The sequence below is a fragment of the Saccopteryx leptura genome, chromosome 13 (genome assembly GCF_036850995.1).
Source record: "Saccopteryx leptura isolate mSacLep1 chromosome 13, mSacLep1_pri_phased_curated, whole genome shotgun sequence".
Classification (NCBI taxonomy): domain Eukaryota; kingdom Metazoa; phylum Chordata; class Mammalia; order Chiroptera; family Emballonuridae; genus Saccopteryx; species Saccopteryx leptura.
In genome coordinates, this window is record NC_089515.1 from 40,735,858 (window position 1) to 40,756,350 (window position 20,493).

General features: G+C 47.9%; 1 protein-coding gene across 2 annotated transcripts in view; it reads left to right on the forward strand.

The window, feature by feature from the left end:
• Positions 1–20,493, forward strand: part of LOC136384642 (endophilin-A3) — a 75,201-nt gene that overhangs the window by 46,788 nt on the left and 7,920 nt on the right. For both annotated transcript variants that reach the window (XM_066355074.1, XM_066355075.1), the window contains 4 exons: positions 1,397–1,530; positions 3,906–4,064; positions 7,920–8,023; positions 9,465–9,574. In XM_066355074.1, coding sequence (XP_066211171.1) covers positions 1,397–1,530; positions 3,906–4,064; positions 7,920–8,023; positions 9,465–9,574 — 507 coding nt within the window. The remainder of the gene's footprint in view (positions 1–1,396; positions 1,531–3,905; positions 4,065–7,919; positions 8,024–9,464; positions 9,575–20,493) is intronic.

Consider the following 20,493-nt stretch of genomic DNA (forward strand, 5'->3'; position numbering starts at 1 on the left):
GCAGAAACCTTGGGGGGTGGAGACTGAGCCCCACACCCTCCTGGAATTGACAGCACTGACCTTGGGCAAGTAGAGGGAGTGTCCAGTTCATGCAGAATGTCATCTTTGGAGTCTTCAAAGAAATACACTTGGAAATGTTTTTGTCAAAGCTGAATTAAGTGACATTCTGGGGCACGGGCACAGGCGGCAGAGTGATGAGGTCAGGAGCAGAACCCTTCGTTTCTGACTTCCTGGGCAGAGAAGAATCTCCAGGTTAGGAAAGGACGTCCCGTCTCCATCGGAACAATGTAGAGTCAGACTCCTAAGTTAGCCTCCCAGGAGGAGTGAAGCTGCCAGTGGGTCAAAGGGAGTCCCAGGCAGCTGTGGTTTAGTCACTGCTATTTTGTGAAATCCTACAGCATATGTTATCTAGTTCCTTTCTTTTCTTTTCTTTTTTTTAAAAAAGGAATGAGACAGTAGTGCTATCCCTGTTTTACAAATGAATGAATTATGCATGCCTTCAACTAATAAGTGAAACTATTGAAGGTCAGAATTGGTTAGGAATGCAAAATCTTGGGCTGGCTTTTAAGGTCTTCTTCAGCTTGGGAGTTGAGGGGCCACACGCTCTGCCTTTTTACAAACTCAACTTGGACACCACCACCCCCCCCCCCCCGACACGGGACAGCTGGTTCTGTCCAGGGAGGCGTGTGCCAGAGATGAACTTTAGAGACCCTGCACCCTCATCACGCGCAGCTCCCAGGGCCCCTGCTTGCAAACCAGTGCGGATTGGCTGGTGCCCAGGTGCCACCCGTAATTCAGCCAGAGCTGCCTGTCACCACCCAGGATCGGCATGACTGCCCAGGCCTCGGGGCGGCCGCAGACCCTGCCTGCCCTGCTGGGACGCTCCCTGTGTGGCACTGCCTGGCTTCTCTGACTCAGGGAGGATGGGGAGCCCTCGAACCATCTGAAGGATCCAGCCAGTGGCCTCAGGAAAATCTGGCAGCAAAAGCTGAGATGAGATTTTGTTAATTTATTTCTATTGTAATCTTTATTGGTTGATGCTTGGCCCCCCCATGACTCAATCCTTTCATTGTTTACAAAGAGGGACTTTGTTCTGGAGCTTCTAAGAAACCCTTGGTGCCAGTTCACCCAAGTTACCTTTTTATAAATGGAGCTTTATCTCCACCTAGTGGCCAAAATGGTAAGTGCCTCGGCCTGTCCGCCTCCAGGTGAGTGTTAGGAAGAAAATGCGGACTGTAGAAAAGAAATGTAGAAAGTTTTTTTTTAATTTTTTTTCTGAGTCAGTCCCAGGCCTTATTAAACCATCATCCACAAACTTTTGGAAAGAAATATGTATCACTCCCAACCTTAAAGTATGCTGCCAATAAATCCTTTTTATTTGTATTAACTATTCCAGGCAATGCACTGGTAGAAGTTGGCGAATCCATGAAGCTGATGGCTGAAGTCAAAGACTCCCTTGATATTAACGTAAAGCAAACTTTTATTGATCCACTTCAGTTACTACAAGACAAAGATTTAAAAGAGATTGGGGTAAGTTTTCTTGGCTGTAAACCCACACCTATTGCTCCTTAAGTGATGTTTATATGTAACATCATTAGGACGTTCCTTTAGGGACCAAATGCAAACATCAGCTGATTGTGTGCGTTGAGAGAAATCACTCGGTTCTGTTCCCCTGGCCCAGGAGGGAGCTCCAGGCTCAGTGGGCTCTTTATCCTGTAGCGCATTGAAGCCAAACAGAAACCAAGTTAAAGATACTTATTTCCCCAGCCATTTCTTGCATATGGTGATTCTAGAACTGTGTAGTGGGTTTTTGATACTGAAACTCATCTATTTGTTGCATCTTTTGATGCGTCATACGAGTGAGGTCATTATTCTCCTTGACCTCATTTTGTGCTTGGAAAACTATTTAAAGTGGCCACCCCCAGCACACACAGAGGGTGTACACGCACTGTAGCATTTACTCAACTTGTTCTGTAATTAATTGTCAGGGAACTTTATGAAAAACACATAAATATTCTAGAGGATACTAGAAATTTGTGTTTTTATCATCTACTTTTTCTTAAAATTGATTTTAGAGAGAAAGGAACGGAGAAAGAGAGAGAATCATTGATTTATTGTTCCAATCATTTATGCATTCATTGTTTGCTTCTTGTATGTGCCTTGACCGGGGATTGAATCTGCAACCTTGGCATATTGGGATGATTTTCTTACCAACTGAGCTACCCAGCCAGGGCCTGTCATCTACTTTTTAGTGAGGAGTTGACAATAGTGCCAAAAGAAACAGCCTTCATTTTGGTACAGTTACTTTGGTTGGAAATTATCTGGACATTAACAGAGCCAAAGTGAAGAGTCCTATAAAGAACGCTGATTGCCTGGCCTGTGGTGGTGCAATGGATAAAGCACTGACCTGGAAGGCTGAGGCCACTAGTGCAAAACACCGGGCTTGCCCGGTCAAGGCACATACAGAAAGGAACTATTACACGTTGATACTTCCCTTTTCATACTTCCCTCTCTATTCTCTCTCTAAAAAAATCAATAAATAAAATCTTAAAAGAACGTTGGAAAATGAATCAATGCCAGTACTGTGTCCTTATATTCCATATTGACACTCATTTATTCTGCCATCCATTCATCCATCCATCAACCCATCCACCCATTTCTTCATTTATTCCATTATCCGTTCATCATTCATTCATTCATTCCGTCTGTCCATTCATCCATCCATCCACTCATCCATCCATCTATTCATCCATCCATCATCCTCCATTATCCTCCATCCACCCATCATCATCTATCCATCCATCCATCTATCCATCCTCCATCCATCCTCCATCCATCCTCCATCCATCCTCTTTTTGGAGATCCATTCATCCATCTATTCTCCCTCTATCCATCCTCCCTCTATCCATCCATCATCCATCCATCCATCATCATCCATCCATCCATCCATCATCCTCTATCCATCCATCATCCTCCATCCATCATCCATCCTCCATCCATCCTCATTTTTTTTTTTTTTTTGTATTTTTCTGAAGCCAGGAACGAGGAGGCAGTCAGACAGACTCCTGCATGTGCCCAACCGGGATCCACCCGGCACGCCAGGGGGTGATGCCGCTCTGCCCATCCGGGGCATCCCTCTGTTGCGACCAGAGCCACTCTAGCACCTGAGGCAAAGGCCACAGAGCCATCCCCAGTGCCCAGGCCAACTTTTCTCCAATGGAGCCTCTGCTTCGGGAGGGGAAGAGAGTGACAGAGAGGAAGGAGAGGGGGAGGGGTGGAGAAGCAGATGGGTGCTTCTCCTGTGTGCCCTGGCCGGTAATCGAATCTGGGACTTCTGCATGCAAGGCTGACGCTCTACCACTGAGCCAACCGGCCAGGGCCTCCATTCTCATTTTGGATATTCATTTATCCATCTATTCTCCCTCTATCCATCCATCATCATCCATCCATTCATCCATCCATCATCCTCTATCCATTCATCATCCTCCATCCATCCATCATCCATCCATCATCCATCCATCTTCTATCCATCCTCCTTCCATCCATCCATCATCCTCCATCCATTCACCCATCTATCCCTCATCCTCCATCTTCCTTCCATCCATCTAACCATCCATCCATCCTTGAGAATTTGCAATGAAAGGAGCCTCTAACAGATGCTGAGGTGCCCACCAAAAATAAAATTTTAAATGGGACCCTGCCCCCTAAAATTTAGGCCAAGAAGAAAAATAAAGAGTCTCCTCATGAAAGTGAGGAAGGTCTGTGTGAGCCATGCTCTGCATTCCTGGAGGTCTGTCCCCTCTGTCTCCTAGCACCACCTGAGAAAGCCCCTCTGTCTCCTAGCACCACCTGAGAAAGCCCCTCTGTCTCCTAGCACCACCTGAGAAAGCCCTTCTGTCTCCTAGCACCACCTGAGAAAGCTGGAGGGCCGCCGCCTGGACTACGATTATAAAAAGAAGCGAGTAGGTAAGATACCTGATGAAGAAATCAGACAAGCCATAGAGAAATTTGAAGAGTCGAAGGACTTGGCTGAACGAAGCATGTTTAATTTTTTAGAGAATGATGTAAGTATTGATTCCGAATGGGAGACTTTCGTGGGAATGAGAACGTTGACTCTGTGTTTGCGGAGGGGCGCTAGAGCCTTGACTGTGATGAAAGTTTCCAGAACTTTCTGTAACCATTCTCCCCTGCCTCAGAGCTTTAGATATTCAGCATGTCCCAGCTGAAATCTAAGGTCTTGGGGTGCCCGGTCATCCCCAGGGTGGCTTCCGTGCTGTGCTGGGGTTGGCCTTGGTGAAGTGGGGGTATCTTGGGAATCACCCTGCGGCCAGTTTTTGTTTCCAAGGTCATAGCGTTGCTGGTTTTTTCGGATGGAAAGCCCATGCCACGTGGCAATGGACAGTTTTGCACACATGGGAGAGGGAGCATCTCTCTGCGCTGGTGGGAGAGCCTTGCGCACCATCCAGCACTCTGATGCCTTCACCTGTCACAGTAGAGAGAGACCTCTCAGGACATAGGCCGAAATTCCTTAGCTATGTCATAGCGGTGCTGGCGGGCACGGGGACTGTGGAGGTCTTGGGACACAGCCGTCAGACAGGCTGATGGTGTCCTGCACTGGGATTCTCGCCACCAGCTGTATTTCCCCGAGAGAAGTTAGACAAAATAGGATTAAGGGGGGTGGTGGAGTGGGGGTTCCCCTCTTTGTTGGTGGCGAGGAGTCACTGGGCATGTTTCGGTGCCTGAGCGGAAGAACCCGGGGTCCCCTGCCTCCCCCCAGAGTTCCTGCCCTCAGCGGGGCCGCGGACGTGCCATCTCGGCTCAGTGCTTGCTGTGGCCCTGCTTGTTGAACTTTGAAATCTGTGGGTACAAATCGGAGGATTTATCTATCTGCAAAACCACCTTCTGCTTATTATAGTTCATTAAAAGGCACATTGAGGTCTTGCATCTTTGAGTCAAGTCGAACTGAGCACTTTTTATAGCCGTGGGGATATTTTGGGTAGGGGGTGACGTCCAGTATCAACAAGAGTAGTCCTGGGGGGGGGGGACATTTTGAAATTTCCACGTCCGTTAAACCTGAGCGCTCAAAAGCACACTCTGTTTGTTTCTTCTTTCAAATATTTTGTCAGGTTTTTACATAGCGTGGGAAACAGGAAGGGTGGTCGCAATTTGCTCTGTTGTTTTGCTGGTTTGTTCTCCCTTAAATACGTAAATTTCCTTTTGAAATGGTCCCTGAGCAATAGCAGTTTGGTTTGGTTTTGTGTCGGTTGCACGTGTTATTTTTGGAAGCATTTGGGAAAAGGTTTTTGGTGTATTTGTTGTCAGCTGCACGTGCCCCACGCCCATGAGTGGTGGTTTAACCCCTCAGGTGGACTCCTGTGCGGGACTAGCTGTCCGACCCACACGCTTCATCAGGGAGGCCTGTCTCCCTGGGTTGATCCTAGGGAGACCTCAGTTTCTCTTCAGTATCAGTCAAAAGTCAGCAGTGGCCCTGGCTGGCTGGCTCAGCGGTAGAGCGTCGGCCTGGCGTGCAGGGGTCCTGGGTTCGATTCCCAGCCAGGGCACACAGGAGAAGTGCCTATCTGCTTCTCCACCCCTCCCCCTCTCCTTCCTCTCTGTCTCTCTCTTCCTCTCCCGCAGCTGAGGCTCCATTGGAGCAAAGATGGCCCGGGCGCTGGGGATGGCTCCTTGGCCTCTGCCCCAGGCGCTAGAGTGGCTCTGGTCACGACAGAGCGATGCCCCGGAGGGGCAGAGCATCGCCCCCTGGTGGGCAGAGCGTCGCCCCCTGGTGGGCGTGCCAGGTGGATCCCGGTCGGGCGCATGCGGGAGTCTGTCTGTCTCTCCCCGTTTCCAGCTTCAGAAAAAAAAAAAAAAAAAGTCAGCAGTGATCCTTTTTTATAAAAATCCAGTCCTCTGTTCATTCAGGAGGGTTGGCAGTTCCCTGCTTGTCATACAGGAGGTAAGCCCCTCCCACCTGCCCGGAGCCGACAGGTGCATTTGCCAGGCTGAGTGGTGCAGCCAGTGAGAGAAGTGTTTTACCCTCTCACAGGCCTGGGTTTATTGCGACCTTGGTTCTGCCTGTCCAGGTGTTGACTTCTAAGCGTGGTTTGGGAGGCAGAGGCCACCTGCCTACTGCTTATGGCCCGGGGCAGCAGGGAGCCTCCACTGTCTAGCAGGGGGAGGCAGATAAGCCATGGTGACACCATGTGTCCCTCACTGGAGACTCAGAGCCTGGTGACCACCTCTTCCCTAGTTGCACTGAGCACCCACTCTGTGCACGTGACAGCCCATGATTCCTTCCCGAAGTCAGCCATGGAGTGACTAGTTACAAGTGCATCTCTTGGTGACATAATCTTGTATTTTAACCACATCAGAGAGGAGAGTGGTGACGTCCCCCTCTGCCCTGCCCAAACTTCACATGCGTTTCAAAGAAAGTTCATCTGACCCCCTTCCTCTGTGCCTTTACACGTCACGTCACGCCGGGCTGATTTCAAAGCGGGCATGAAGATAGAAATCCGCTTTCCCGAAGTCAGGGCGGCTGGTGCGGATCCACCCGGCATGCAACTCGGGCCCTGTGGGAACTTACTTTCTGTAGCTGATTCCGCTCTGATCTCATTAGAGGCCCTGGACTTGCTCAGAAAGTGTGTGTCAGAGCCAAAGAGGTGAAACGTAAGAATCCGTAGGGTTTCGGAGGGGTCGTGCTGTCCCTGTTTTGTTTGCACGGTTTGGGAAATTTGAGGCTGGGCTTTGGAGGTCCTCCAGCCACAGAGCGTGGCGAACGTGTGGTGAGGCTTCCTGGTTCCGACACTGATCCTGGTGGGGCTCACGCAGCTCTGAGAGGCACACTGAATCCGTGTTTGCAGTGGGATAAGTGGGCAAGGCAAGGGAAGTGGACCTAACAGTACACGGAGCCAGTTTGGATCTTCGAGGCAGACGCGTTGCGGAGGGTTCGGCAGGGTGAGGACGTGCCTGCTCAGGGCTGGCTTTGCCCAACGCTGATGAGCAAACGGACTGAGGAAATGGCGCAGAGGCTTTGGGGAGCTTGGGAGAGGGGTGGTGGTTTTGTTTTGTGTGTTTGGATCTGGCGTGTGTGGGATTTGTGCTGGGGTCCCCTCCCACCTCCACCCAGTGGGCCTGCCTCCGGGGATTCCACAAATAAACTCATTTAATCCCTTGTTTCTGTAGCAGCCCCTCGGACACGTGGGAGCCGGGGAAGTGCTCGGGCTGGCTGGTGGCGTCTCCTCCTCAAATGAGGCATCTCCAGGTCTTTGAGACTTCCTGAGGGGACACAGCGTTTTTAGCTTATTTTTCCGTGTCCCCTGTAATCTGGTCACAGGTTTCATGGATGCCTGGGTTCATGGGAAAGAGAGATGCCACAGCCTTGAGGGTGTATTCCTCTCAGTGATGTGTTTCAAGGAAAGGATGTTGTATCTACAGCAACCACTCCGTCCAGGGGGCCGGCGGCTGTGCCCTGGCTTCCATCTTGTCTGAGAAGGAGCTTAATTTTCATAGTCTCCTGCTCTGACTGAAAGTAGAAAGGACCCCCAGAAACACCTTGGTGTGAGGAAGCAGTTCCTCTGTCTCAGTGTTGGCTTTCTTTGGAAAACTTGATTTCATTTTCAGATTGATGAACTTGATCACATTAAGATCGGCGACTATCACCTCATTGGAATAACAGGCATTGTTATTGAGCTAAATCAGATTATAATCGGAACTCAGTTTTCACATGTGTCGCCAGTATTTCCGTCTCTCCCGGGACCTGTGTGATTACTACCAGGGCTCCCAGATGACATGGAATGAGATGGACCGGAGTCGAGGGAGACGCAGGCTTCCCTGCAAGTCTAGATCCCTGTTGCTGGTGTCCTTCCTCGGACCGCCGCAGGCTCTGGCCTCCGTGAAGTAACTTTCTGCTTCTGCTGCAGGTAGAACAAGTCAGCCAGTTGGCTGTGTTTATAGAGGCTGCATTAGACTATCACAAGCAATCCACCGAGATTCTGCAGGAGCTCCAGAAAAAGCTTCGGATGCGGTAAGAGCCTACTGGGCATGGCCCTGGGTTGCAGAGCTAGAATTAGTGGAAATCAATTTCTCTGTCTCTCTGTCTCTGTTCTCCCCCTTCCCATTGCCCAGTTTGGTTTTGAATTTTCTTTTTTCCTTTTTTCAGGTGAAAGGAGGGGGGATAGTGAGGCAGACTCACACATGCACATTGACCGCAATCCACCGGGCAATCCCATCTTGGGCCAATGCTCGAGTGCAGAGCTATTTTTAGCACCTGAGGCTAATGCGCTTCAGCAGAGCTATCTTCAGTGTCCAGGCCCCTGCTCAAACCAATTGAGCCACTGGCAGTGGGAGGGGAAGATGAGGAGAAGGGGGAGGGGGGAGCAGAAGCATATGGTTGCTTCTCTTGTGTGCCCTGACTGGGAATTGAACCCAGGACGTCCATATGCCAGGCTGATGCTCTACTATTGAGCCATCAGCCAGGGTATTGAATTTTCTGTAGCTGGTTTCACAGTTGGGTGTGGGGTAGCACTAAGATAATCCATACATGGCTTTAGAATCGGGAAAAGGGAGCTAGAAATTTATTACCTTTTTCTTTTCATCAAAGCCCTTTTCCATGACCTATGTTTAGGGCAACTGGGCAAAATTGCTCACCAAACTTGAGTTCGGCCCCTGCAGAGCTATCCTGGTCTTATTGCTGCTTGAGAGCTTAGCCCCTCCCCCCCCCACTTCCAGTCTGGGGATGTGGTGAAGAGACAGATGTCAGGAAGTACATCAGTATGTGGACAAAGACATGTTTAACTCAACAGTTCAGAAATCAGGTCATGTTCATGATATTGACTCTGAGTGGTATTGAGACTCAGGTACTTTATAAATGATCAAAGAAAAATTGCTGTGTTCCTTATGACCTTAAGGATCAATGTAGTCTATACTTTTTTGAAAATTAACGATATCACATGGAGTATGCACAGTAACCCTGTTCATTAAAATAAAGGGTGAAAAAAACTGCCAGTTTTTTTTGACCGGATTTGATGACAGAAACTTGTCTTGTGTGGGATTCTGATAATGAATAAAGTTGGAGGGATTTTTGCTTATGTCAGCACCGTAATTACAGAGGGAAGACAAAAGGTGTGTCCACTCAGTGAGGCATCCACGCTGGAGATGGGAGGTCGCCTGGAGCTCACCCGATTGTGTTTTCATTTCCTATCCCTGTTTGGGGAGAACGAGAGAAGGCAGCCTCCACTGTTGACTGCCCCGTGCACCCCTGGCTGCTCGGAGACTTCATGGGAGACACTTTTTGAATCCCTCATTGTGAAACTTCTAGCAGCTCTGGCTACTCGAGAACCAGGCTGTAAAAGTCACCCCTTGGTGGCTGGCACCATGTTCCCCCCCAGTCTATGGGTCCAGCAGGGCAGGGCAGACGTGACTCGGGTCCAGCAGGTGTCTGACTCGTCTTCCCATTTGTGTTACAGAATATCGGCTGCGTCCGCTCTGCCCAGGCGGGAATACAAGCCACGACCCCTAAAGAGGAGCCCTAGTGAGCTCAACGGGGTGGCCACCACCTCATCCGCCAACACAGCAGGTGAGATGCCCATTCTGTGGGCCAGGTGAGCCCTGCGGTCAGGCTCTGCGGAAGCCTCTGCTCACCACGTGTTTTTCTATTGTTAAATACACTAAGACCCTCAGTTTCTTCTTCGGTTGTTTGGTAACTCCCCTGCTCCACCAATAATACCCCTTTCCCTGCTTCCTGGTTTTGGGTACTTACGCCAACTTTTGCAAACCAGCCCCAGGAAGAATTCCATGACTACTCCCTGCCTCTTAACGTGTATGATCATGCCACAAAACCCTTTATGTTTCCATTTTTAACCCTTTCAAAATATTGTACTTATTTTTAAAAGCTTTGAATTAGCATTTGTTGAGCACCTGCTGCATGCAAGCCACTTTCTTAAGTGCTGCGTCATTATTTGTTAATTGGACAAATGGCACAAACATGTTCGTGAATGGAATGATCACACCGAGAATAAACACCCTCAAGTGTAAGTCACACTGTGGTTTCCCGTGTTCACCTGCGGTGTCCCAGGCCCCGCCCTGCAAGTGGCCACTGTTAACAGTTGGTCTGTTTATGAACACTGTACTCACAGTTTTAGATTTCTGTAAATGTGTCAGGATTCCTTTCAGTTATTTCCATGTTTTTTTTTGACAGTTTGGTAGTTTCTCATTATACATACATTTCCTTGTTAATGGGCGTGAAAGTTGTTTTTAGTTATTTGCTCAAGGGAATATCCTATGTTGATAGAATATTTTATATATGCTGAGAGGCAAGTCTTTCTTGGAAATGAAATTGCTGGGTTAGAGTGAATGCAAGTTTTAAGTGAGTGTAGATATACAACATGGCACACTGCTATTAACCCTTTGAGTAGTGAGTTTTTTTCATGCTTATTGACCCCCAGGAGAGAGTTCTTTTTCAAAAAATGAAATTAGTTCCAGTTTTATTAACTTAAAGTCATGTTTATTTGATAACCAATATATGGAAACAAGAAGAACATACATTTGCCTTTTTAAAATATTGCTTTACACATTTTTAAAATAAATCGATCATAGCCCTGGCTGGTTGGCTCAGTGGTAGAGCGTCGGCCTGGTGTGCAGGAGTCCTGGGTTCGATTCCCGGCCAGGGCACACAGGAGAAGCACCCATCTGCTTCTCCACCCCTCCCCCTCTCCTTCCTCTCTGTCTCTCTCTTCCCCTCCCGCAGCCAAGGCTCCATTGGAGCAAAGATGGCCAGGGCGCTGAGGATGGTTCTGTGGCCTCTGCCTCAGGCACTAGAATGGCTCTGGTTGCAACAGAGCGATGCCCCAGATGGGCAGAGCATCGCCCCCTGGTGGGCGTGCCGGGTGGATCCTGGTTGGGCGCATGCGGGAGTCTGTCTGACTGCCTCCCCATTTCTGGCTTCAGAAAAATACAAAAAATAAAATAAAAAATAAAATAAATCGATCATACTCTGGATGGTCTGGTGGCACAAGGATGTACATGACGTTCATACTACTCAAAGGGTTAATGTAGTAATACCTGCTTCCCCAAACCCATGTCATTAGACTTTCTTTTTTTTTTTTTCTTTTTTTCCATGTGAGAGCGGGAGAGGCAGAGAGACAGACTCCCACATCGCCCTGACTGGTATCCACCCAGCAACCCCCGTGTGGGGCCGATGCTTTGCCCATCTGGGCCATGCTTGCAACCGAGTTATTTTTAACACCTGAAGTGGAGGCTCCACAGAACCATCTGCACCACCCAGGGCTGATGCACTCAAACCAATCTAGCCATGACTGTGGGAGAGGGAGGGAGGGAGAGAGAAAGAGAGAGAGAGAGAGAGAGAGAGAGAAAGGGGAGGGGTGGAGAAGCAGATGGTCACTTCTTCTGTGTGTCCTGACCAGGAATCAAACCCAGGATATCAACACACCCGGCTGAGGCTCTACCACTGAGCCAACCACCCCGGGCCATTGGACTTCCAGTTTTGCCAAGCGTTCATGTTTTTAAAAAAATGGTATTCAATCTTAATTTGCCTTTCTGTGATAACTAGTGAGGTTAAGTGGGTTTTTTTTTCCTGTGTTTAATTTATCATTTGTATTTTCTCATGTTTGAACTGTCTGTTCATGTGATTCATTTTTTTCTTTGGGTAGTTTACTTTGTCTTACTGATTAATAAGAATTCTTGACATATGGGGAGATTAAGGTTTTTCCCCCAATTTGTTACTGAGATTTTAGCATTCTTATATAGTCTAAATGAAGTTCTTTGACTTATATGTGGTTTCCAAATATTTGCTTTCACTCTGCAGGTTCTTTTTAGTGTCTTTATAGCATTTTTGATATCCAAATTTTTAAATTTTGATGAAGTCCAGTTTATCAATTTTTCCTTTTAAGGTGATGCTTTTGATGTAAAGTTTGAGAATTTTTTTGCTGAGCCCTCAATCCTGAAGATTTCCTCCCTTGGTTTTTCCTGGAAGTGCACCCCATGGGGATCTACCTGGCACACCTCATCTGGGGCCGATACTCAAATCAGCCAAGCTGTTTTCAGCACCTAAGGCTGATGCTCTGACCTACTGAACTATCCTCAGTACCCAGGGCTGATGCTCGAACCAGTCGAGCCACTGGCTGTAGGAGGGGAAGAGGGAGAGAAGGGGAGAGGGGAGGGGAGAGAAGCAGATGGTCACCTCTCCTGTGTGCCCTGCCCAGGGATTGAACCCAGGACATCTGTATGCCAGGCTGATGCTCTATCCACTGAGCCTGTGGGCCAGGGCCTATGATTTCCTTTGAGTTAATTTTTGTGTCAGTGTGAGACTCAGGTCGAGATTCACGATTTCAGGTTCCTCCTCCATAACATGCTCTGTGCAGTTGGGATTTTCTTCCAACACTATTGCTGTGCTGTAAGGTTTGTTTTCAATTAAAAATACAAATGGCCGGAGTAATAGACATATATATAGTTTTATTTTAAAAAATGGTACTATGGGGTTTTTTATGGAAAACAGCCATCTTTCTCTACTCCTCCCCCAATCTCTATTTCCTACTCTTTCTTTTAACACTTTCAGCTGTTATTTTGGTATTTAGTTTCATTGTTCTAAATAATATGCTTATGTTGCTATTTTTTATTTTTTTTCGATCTGGGATATTATTATCTATTGCAGTGGTCTTCAACCTTTTTTCTCTTGGGGACCAGTGAAATTAGGAGAATAATTTGGGGGATTGCTAAGGCAGAAATCACCCTGAGCATGAGCAAATTCGGCCAGGATCATTAGGTCTATAATCTTCATACAACATCAGGGTGGTTAACTCTTTTGCAGACCGCACGAAACTTGTCGTGGACCAGTCCGCGGACCAGTGGTTTAAAACCACTGCTCTTTTGATTGCCCGACATGGGAGATGAGGCCTTAGCTCCCCACCCGTCAGCCTCTCCCTAGACTTCTCCTTCCCTCCTCTTCCAATTTTCTTATAAACGCTGTTTTCATTATACAGTATTCCTTGTGTAACCGTCTCTTTGATGGTGCAGGGCTCTCAGAGGGCCCTTCCCCCCGCCTGCTGCTCTGTTGCTGTCGTCGCCTCTCCCTGTGGGTGCAGACGTGGGGAGGCCCGGGACTGTCTTGTCACTGGGACAGCGTGAGGTCTCCAGTCCCGTGAGTATACACTGCAGGCTCTCTCCAGATCCAGCCCCGACAACCACTCTCTCTCTTCTCTTTCTTGATGAACCCACGCGGCCCTCTCTTCACCTGTGCGGGGTACCTTCAGGTCATCTGAAACAACAGACCTGAGTGGGAGGCGGTATCTTGACCTCGCTGCAGACCTGGGTGCCTTTGTTGGCTTTAGACAGGTCTCCGGGAGGGACTTGGAGGGAAAACTGGCTTATCTTCTGTTCTTTGGGGCACAGAAGCAGGGAGCTTGGCTAACAACACACTGAAACCAACTCCGATTCTGCTCCTTGATGTTTGATTTTTGCGTGCAAACCGAGCACTTCTTATCTTTCTTATACTAAGTCGCTAAATGCGCCAAGAAGTACCAAGGCCTGCTGACACTCTGTTTTATCCCGCTTCTTTCTTAAAGTGACCGGTACTTTCCCAGGTGTCACAGGCAAAGTCCTCCCGAATGTTTTCCGTGACCTAAGGAGGTCACCGGCTCGCATGCCCCTTACGTCTCCTCCTTCATCACTGCCTGGCTGCGGGGTCAGTGCCATTCATTGGAGTTTTTCTTCTGACAACCCCCCACTTCTGGCACCAGTTTGTGTGTGAGTTAAGGTGGTAGTAACTACTGTTGCACGGAGACTCGAGAAAACTGGTTCAAGCAGGAATTACTATCAGCCACGTCAGCACTTCTGTTTAGAAAGAAGCTGGATGCAAATGAATTAAAACTCTGAAAACGAACCCCCCAACCCCCACCCTGTGTACATTATGTGTGAGGGAGGCCGAAGCAGCAGACCCCTGCCCCAGCTTCTCTGCCCTGCCCGCCTGTGTCCGGATGGGGTGGGGTGTCGTTCCTGGAGACAGGACTTGAGCTGAAGCTCCCAGACGCCATGGTATTACCTGCTACAAGAGAGAACTCAGCTTTCCTTTGGTGATGGGTCTCTGTTTATCACAGACAGGGCACTGCATCTGACCTCTCAGACAGGCAGTGTGGAGAGCTTTGTCCTCGAAAAATGACTTTTTTTTTTTTTGCGCAAGAGAGAGATAGAGAGAGAAACAAGAAAGGACAGAGATGAGAAGCATCAACTTGTAGTTGTGTCACCTTAGGTGTTCATTGATTGCTTCTCAGACATGCTTTGATCAGGGGACTCTAGCTGAGCCAGTGACCCCTTGCTTAAACCAGTGACCTTGGGCTTCAAGCCAGCAACCATGGGATCATTTCAATTGATCTCATGTTCAAGCCAGTGAGCTCGGGGTTTCAAACCTGGGCCCTCAACATCCCGGGTCAATGCTTTACCCACTGAGCCTGGTCAGGCTCCACAAAGTATTTTTAGTTAAAGTACCACTTTAAGGGCATAAGAATGTTGCATTTGAGTGCCAAAAATATGCCAGGCATTATTATTTCATGATTTTTATACAAAACTTATTTAATCCTCATAACAATATTACAAGAAAGTGATACTATAAAATAAAACAGTAACACATAATACCACAATGGAGCAGCCATCCTTGTTGAGTACTTGCTGTGAGGCAGGTAACGGAGTAAAGACTTCATACATGTTTCTGGTCCTGTCATCGTTCCCATTTTACAGATGAGTCAGTGGGATTTTGTCAAGATCACAGAGCCAAAAGCGGAACTAGGCTCGTCACCGATGTTTTATTTCATTCAGAAGGGTTACGGGGGCGACATATAAAATGTTCAAGAGCCTCAGGAAAGAGTCTGTTTTCAGGATTCCTGATCACAGGGAACCCACAGCCAGCAAGGGGTCACAGAGTGAGTATGTGTGTCGTGGAAGAAGGAGACCCCAAGAGGACACTCAGTTCTGTGGTCCCTCCTCCTTGGCCAGCAGCTCACCCTCTGGGCAGATTAAGTTGTTAGAAGGGTGCTGGTCAGCCAGAGATCACAGATGTACAAAAGATAGCTTTAAAGGAGGCTCAGTGTCCAACAACGCCTCTGTCAGCCACTGTTTGACACGAGCCTGTCCCTTCTCAGTGTCCTCGTCACCTCTCCCGCATTGCCCTTGGCGGGGGCTCTCACCCCGACTCTGACACTCCAGCGCCGGCCTCCTTGATTTGTGGATGGAATTTGCAAGCGTAAAGGGGTCTCGTGCTGTTTGTTTCTAAGGCACCATTTCAAAAGAACATGGCATTTTATAACCTACATTAATGGGAAATTACTTTCCATTAGGATTCTGAATGATTTGCACATAATGTTTATAAAGTGAAGGAAAAATGTCAAGCATTTCACTAACAATTTAAAGCAAAGCTCCCAGGACTCTGCCAGAAACGAAATCCAAGAACATTTTCTCCCTCATTTCTTTTTTCTACAGAAAAAAAGAGAGGGGGGGATGAAAGAACCCGGGTCAATTAGGCAGAGCCCATTGTCGGGCCGAGATGGAATCTTTGATAACATCATTTCTAGGTACTTACGAGAATGAATCGAGTCAGCCAGCAACGGGGAAGGGGGGCCGGCAGTGGAAATCACATCTTGCGATGATGGATTGCAGAGCAAATCCAAGTTTAGGCCCTGGCTGGGAGAACGCGCCGCTTGTCCAAGACCGTGAAGATGGGGTCGTGACACTTCATCAGTGGAGGCTGTCCCCAAACAGAAAAGGAGGCCAAGGAAAGTCCTTGAACTGAACGGTGTGCCTGGGTAGTTCCCAGAAAACCACTGGTTTTGAGGAAAATAGTGTAAGAACTGGTGACCCAGGCTCAAGTCTCTTCCCTACCCCAGCGAATCTTGATCAGGCCCCAGCGTTGTCACTTAGAGATTTATATATTCATTTGTTTTATTTTTTCTTCTTTTCCAAGTGAGAGGAGGGGGAGATAAAGAGACAGACTCCTGCATCCACCCTAACCGGGATCCTCCTGGCAACCCTTGTCTGGGGCTGATGCTCTGCCCACCTGGGACCATGCTCACTACTGAGCTATTTTTAGTGCCTGAGGCGGGGGCTCTGTGGAGCCATCCTCAGTGCCCAGGGTCGATACACTCAAACCAATCAAGTCATGGCTGTGGGAGGGGAAGAGAGGGAGAGATAAGGGGGAGGGAGAGGGGTAGAGAATCAGAAGGTCACTTCTCCTGTGTGCCGTGACTGAGACTTGAACCCAGGATATCCACACACCAGGCTGATGCTTTATCACTGAGCCAACCAGCCAGGGCATGAATTATAAATTTAAAGACTAGAGGACAAAGTATATCTTATATTTTTTAAATCAACTCATTTATTTATAAACTTTGTTGTTGTAGTTTTTTTCACTGAACTTCTTAAAGAGGGTACAACTTTATATAATCCCAGCTAAGGGTTAAAGTGCTTCAAACTGGGATCGGCTTCAAAAATGTGAGAGGCTGAGGTTAGGGAAGAAAAGGGGGTTCCTGAGGTGTGCTGCAGGCGCACAGAGCGGGGCGGAATCAATCTCTCACATGGCTCGTATGAAGACATTCTAGCTCCCTGTAGGTATAAAAGAGACTTTTATAAATTTCTTGATACTTTTCTAAGAGGTTTGGAAATAATGTCTAGAGCCGGTCCTTCCCTCATTGGAACAAAGTCTCTAGGATTACATTAGGAAAGAAACGTGGGTTCAGAAGTAAAGTGTGAAATATGAACATGAAAAAAGACAAGCACTTTGAAAATAGACATGTGCATTTTATTTTTAACCTAAATTTCCAAAGAGGAAATTAAAATTTCAGAGCAGTGGCAGTGTGGTGGCTCAGTCAGGGTTTTTTTTTTTTGTTTTTTTTTCTTTTTTCTTTTTTTAGTCAATGAGAGGAGGGGAGGCAGAGACAGACCCTTGCATATGCCCTGACTGGGATCCACCCGGTAAGACCACTAGGGGGTGATGCCCTGCCCATCTGGGGTGTTCCTCCATTGCTCAGCAACCAAGCTCTTCTTAGTGCCTGAGGTAGAGGCCTTGGAGCCATCCTTAGCGCCTGGGGCCAACTCGCTCTAATCGAGCCATGGCTTCAGGAGGGAAGGAGAGAAAGGGGGGAAGGGAGGGATGGATGGAGAAGCAGATGGTCACTGCTTCTGTGTGCCCTGATTGGGACTTGAATCCAGGACATCCACATGCTAGGCTCATCTACCACTGAGCCAACAGAGAAATAAACAAGGAAGCAGGAGCCTGGCGATGTAGTTCACGTTCACATTCTGGCACTCATTAGCTGTGTGACTTTGGGTGAGTTTCTTAACATTTCTGGACTGATTTGAACTTGTCCCTAAGTGAACTGATTAGATTTAATACATTCTAGGGTTCTTTTCCAGTTCTACTTTCTGTGGCTGCAATATTTATCTTTTATAAGTACGTAGCATTCTTAGATATTGGAAAAGTGTGCAGGTTGGGCATTTTCTAATGTCTAGATTTTAAAAAATATTTATAAAATTAATATGTGAGCTCTGATTATTATTGTTTATTTGTGGCCATTGATGTAGGAGAGGGGAAGAGGCCTTACCTTAGTTTTCTTTTTCTTTCCTTTCTTTTAAAAAAATTTTATTTAAGTGAGAGGAGGGGAAATAAAGAGACAGACTCCTATATATGCTCCTACCAGGATCCACCCGGTGGACCCTGTCTGGGGCTGATGCTCTGCCCATCTGGGGCCATGCTCACAACCAAGCTATTTTTAGCACCTGAGGTGGAGGCTCCACAATGCCATCCTCAGTGCCCTGGACGAATGCGCTCGAATCAGCGAGCCATGGCTGTAGGAGGGAGAGAGAGAGAGAGTGAGTGAGAGAGAGGAGGAGGAAGGGAGAAGCAGATGGTCGCTTCTCCTGTGTGCCCTGACCGGGAATCGAACCTGGGACTTTCACATGCAGGGTTGATACACTGAGCCAACCGGCCAGGGCTTTAGTTTTCAATCCAAAGGAAATTTTAGGTGACGGGTTCTCTCACTGCAGGGCATAGTTTCCTGCGCTTCTCCCAGCCTGTCAGATGAGCTCGCAAAAGCCTATGTGATGTAACTTCTGATTTACTGTGGGACTTCTAACACCACTTGGATGACGTGGTGATATGATTATATATTATCTCGAATGCTGCTTATTTAAAAATCTTAATATACATCCGAGAATGATATGTTGGGCTATAAGCTAAACTTTAAAACACTTTCATCTAAATATAGTAAATTAAGTATCAGTATATAAGTACTTATGTCTAAAAAATAGTATAGAAGTCACTTGTTTCCAGAGCTCGCAACCAGGGCACCTGTGCCCAGAGGACTCTTGTGTTTGCATGAATGACACCCCTGGTTTTGTCCAGCGCATGTGGCCTCAGGCTCCAGTTTTGGGAATGAGAGACATAGGAAAGTGTAAGGAAACAGAGCAAGGCCAGTGACAAATGCTGGCACCAGACCTCTAAGTCAGGAGCGCCCCCGGGAGAGAGGGGTCTGCAGCCCACCAGAGAACACTTGTCCACGGGGAGGCCCAAGTCCATCGCCGCTGCTTGCTGCCTGAGAAGGTGGGACCAGGACAGCCAGCCTTTCTGATTTTTCAAGTGAAGCCAGAAACTATACAGTTAGGTGAAATCTCCTGATTTTTAAGTATTGGCAACTGGCACACATGATACACAGCAAAGAGCCGGCCACATGGAACACTGCCTGCAGCTGAGCCCTATGCCCGTGGCCGGGACGCCACCGCCGGCCAAGGCCGTCCTCTGCCTTCCTGTTTCCCTTCGCCCAGAGAGGCAGAGGTGGCCTGCAGGCCTTGCGCCTGGCTGTGGTAGATGGATCACCTCCCAGGAGGCTTTGATAAATAAATGGACCCAGCTTCTACTATACCTGCAGGAGTCAACTCAGTACAGAAGTTTCACGAATACCATTGTTTTGTTTAACATCATTCCATGACAGTGTTGATGGGATGCCATGGAAACGTCGCTGTTGTTTACAGCAGTTAGCCTAGGATAACACTGGTCTTCTTTTATGTCACTTTGCCTAAAGTCGCAGAACCTATTGACAGTGTCAAGGTCTTGCTGTATAGAAGCCAAGACTTGGTAAAGTGGAGGGCGCGGACATTACTAGTTAGACCTGTGTAAGCCGTGGAGGATTAATATAAGGTTAAAACAAGTCACGAGCTTATTCTGATAGGTTATCATGATGAAGCTTGAGTTCCATTGGCAGGTGATTTTTAATTAAACCACATCTGTGGATAAAGAGAGGGGTCTTATCTCTAGAAAGACAATTCGTAGACTGTCACTAGACTTAACTTAGGAGTTTCGTACTTAACTGTTTCAATCAGCTTGCACTGGGGTCACAGAATACCACAGACCAAGAGTGGCTTGAACAGCTAACAGTTGTTTCTCACAATTCTGGAGGCTGGGACGTGCAAGATCAAGGTGTCAGTAGATTCCGTGTTTGGTGAGGGCCCACTTCCTGGTTTGCAGATGGCCGTCTTCTGCTGTGTCCTCACATGGGGTCACTGTCTCACTCATGAGGGCTCCACCCTCATGGCCTACTCACGTCCTAAAGGCCCCAGCTCCAAATATCACCATGTTGGGGATTCGGACTTCAGCGTACAAGTTTGGGGGTGATTCAAACATTCGGTCCATAGCGTGCATTAACTACGGTTCAATACTTAACATTAACTAGTGGATAAGGAAATCCAGGCCTAGAAGCGACCTAATCCAGAGCTACAACTCAAGGATCGGAAGTTTCTCCCCAGCACGTTCGCACCAATAGCTACAAGTGCAGTTTTAGAGATGTTGAACAACATGGGTTTTGGGATATTTATCAGAATTCTACACCAGTGCTCTGTCTGGGTCAGCTCAAGGGATCGTGCTAGCTTTGAGAATTCCTGCTACCGCAGCTTGAGATTTTAAATTGGAAAGAAGATACCACAACTGTTGAATGGTACTTGAACCAACTGTGGTTGTCCTAATTCAAAAGAGATGGTGCCTACTCAGCTGAGGATGGTGCTGGCCCAGGGCACCCCTCCCCCCCCGAGTGCTGGAGAATGAATGAGTCTGGGCCAGAAATCATGAGTTCCCAGCGTATTAAGAGATAAACTCTGCAGTCAGACAGTTAAATCTCAGGGTGATCTTGGTGGGCTAACCAAAGCCTCCACCAGAAGGGGATGAGCCCCATCCCTGACTAGACCAGCAACTCTGCCCATTATCCTTCCCTGCTCCCCACTGGCCCCAATACTAAGGAAACACCTCTGAACTTCCGGACTTCAGACCGGGAAATGAGCAGAGTGAGCCCACCCGGCCGAGACAGGTGTCACCTGTCGGCCTTCCTGTTAAAAGGGGGCCTTGGAGTCAGAGGAAGGCCCGGACCTGGCTCCATAACCTCTGAGTCTTGATTCCATCATCGAAAGAACCAGAATGGTCACCCCAGCCAGGCAGGGTTATTCTAAGGA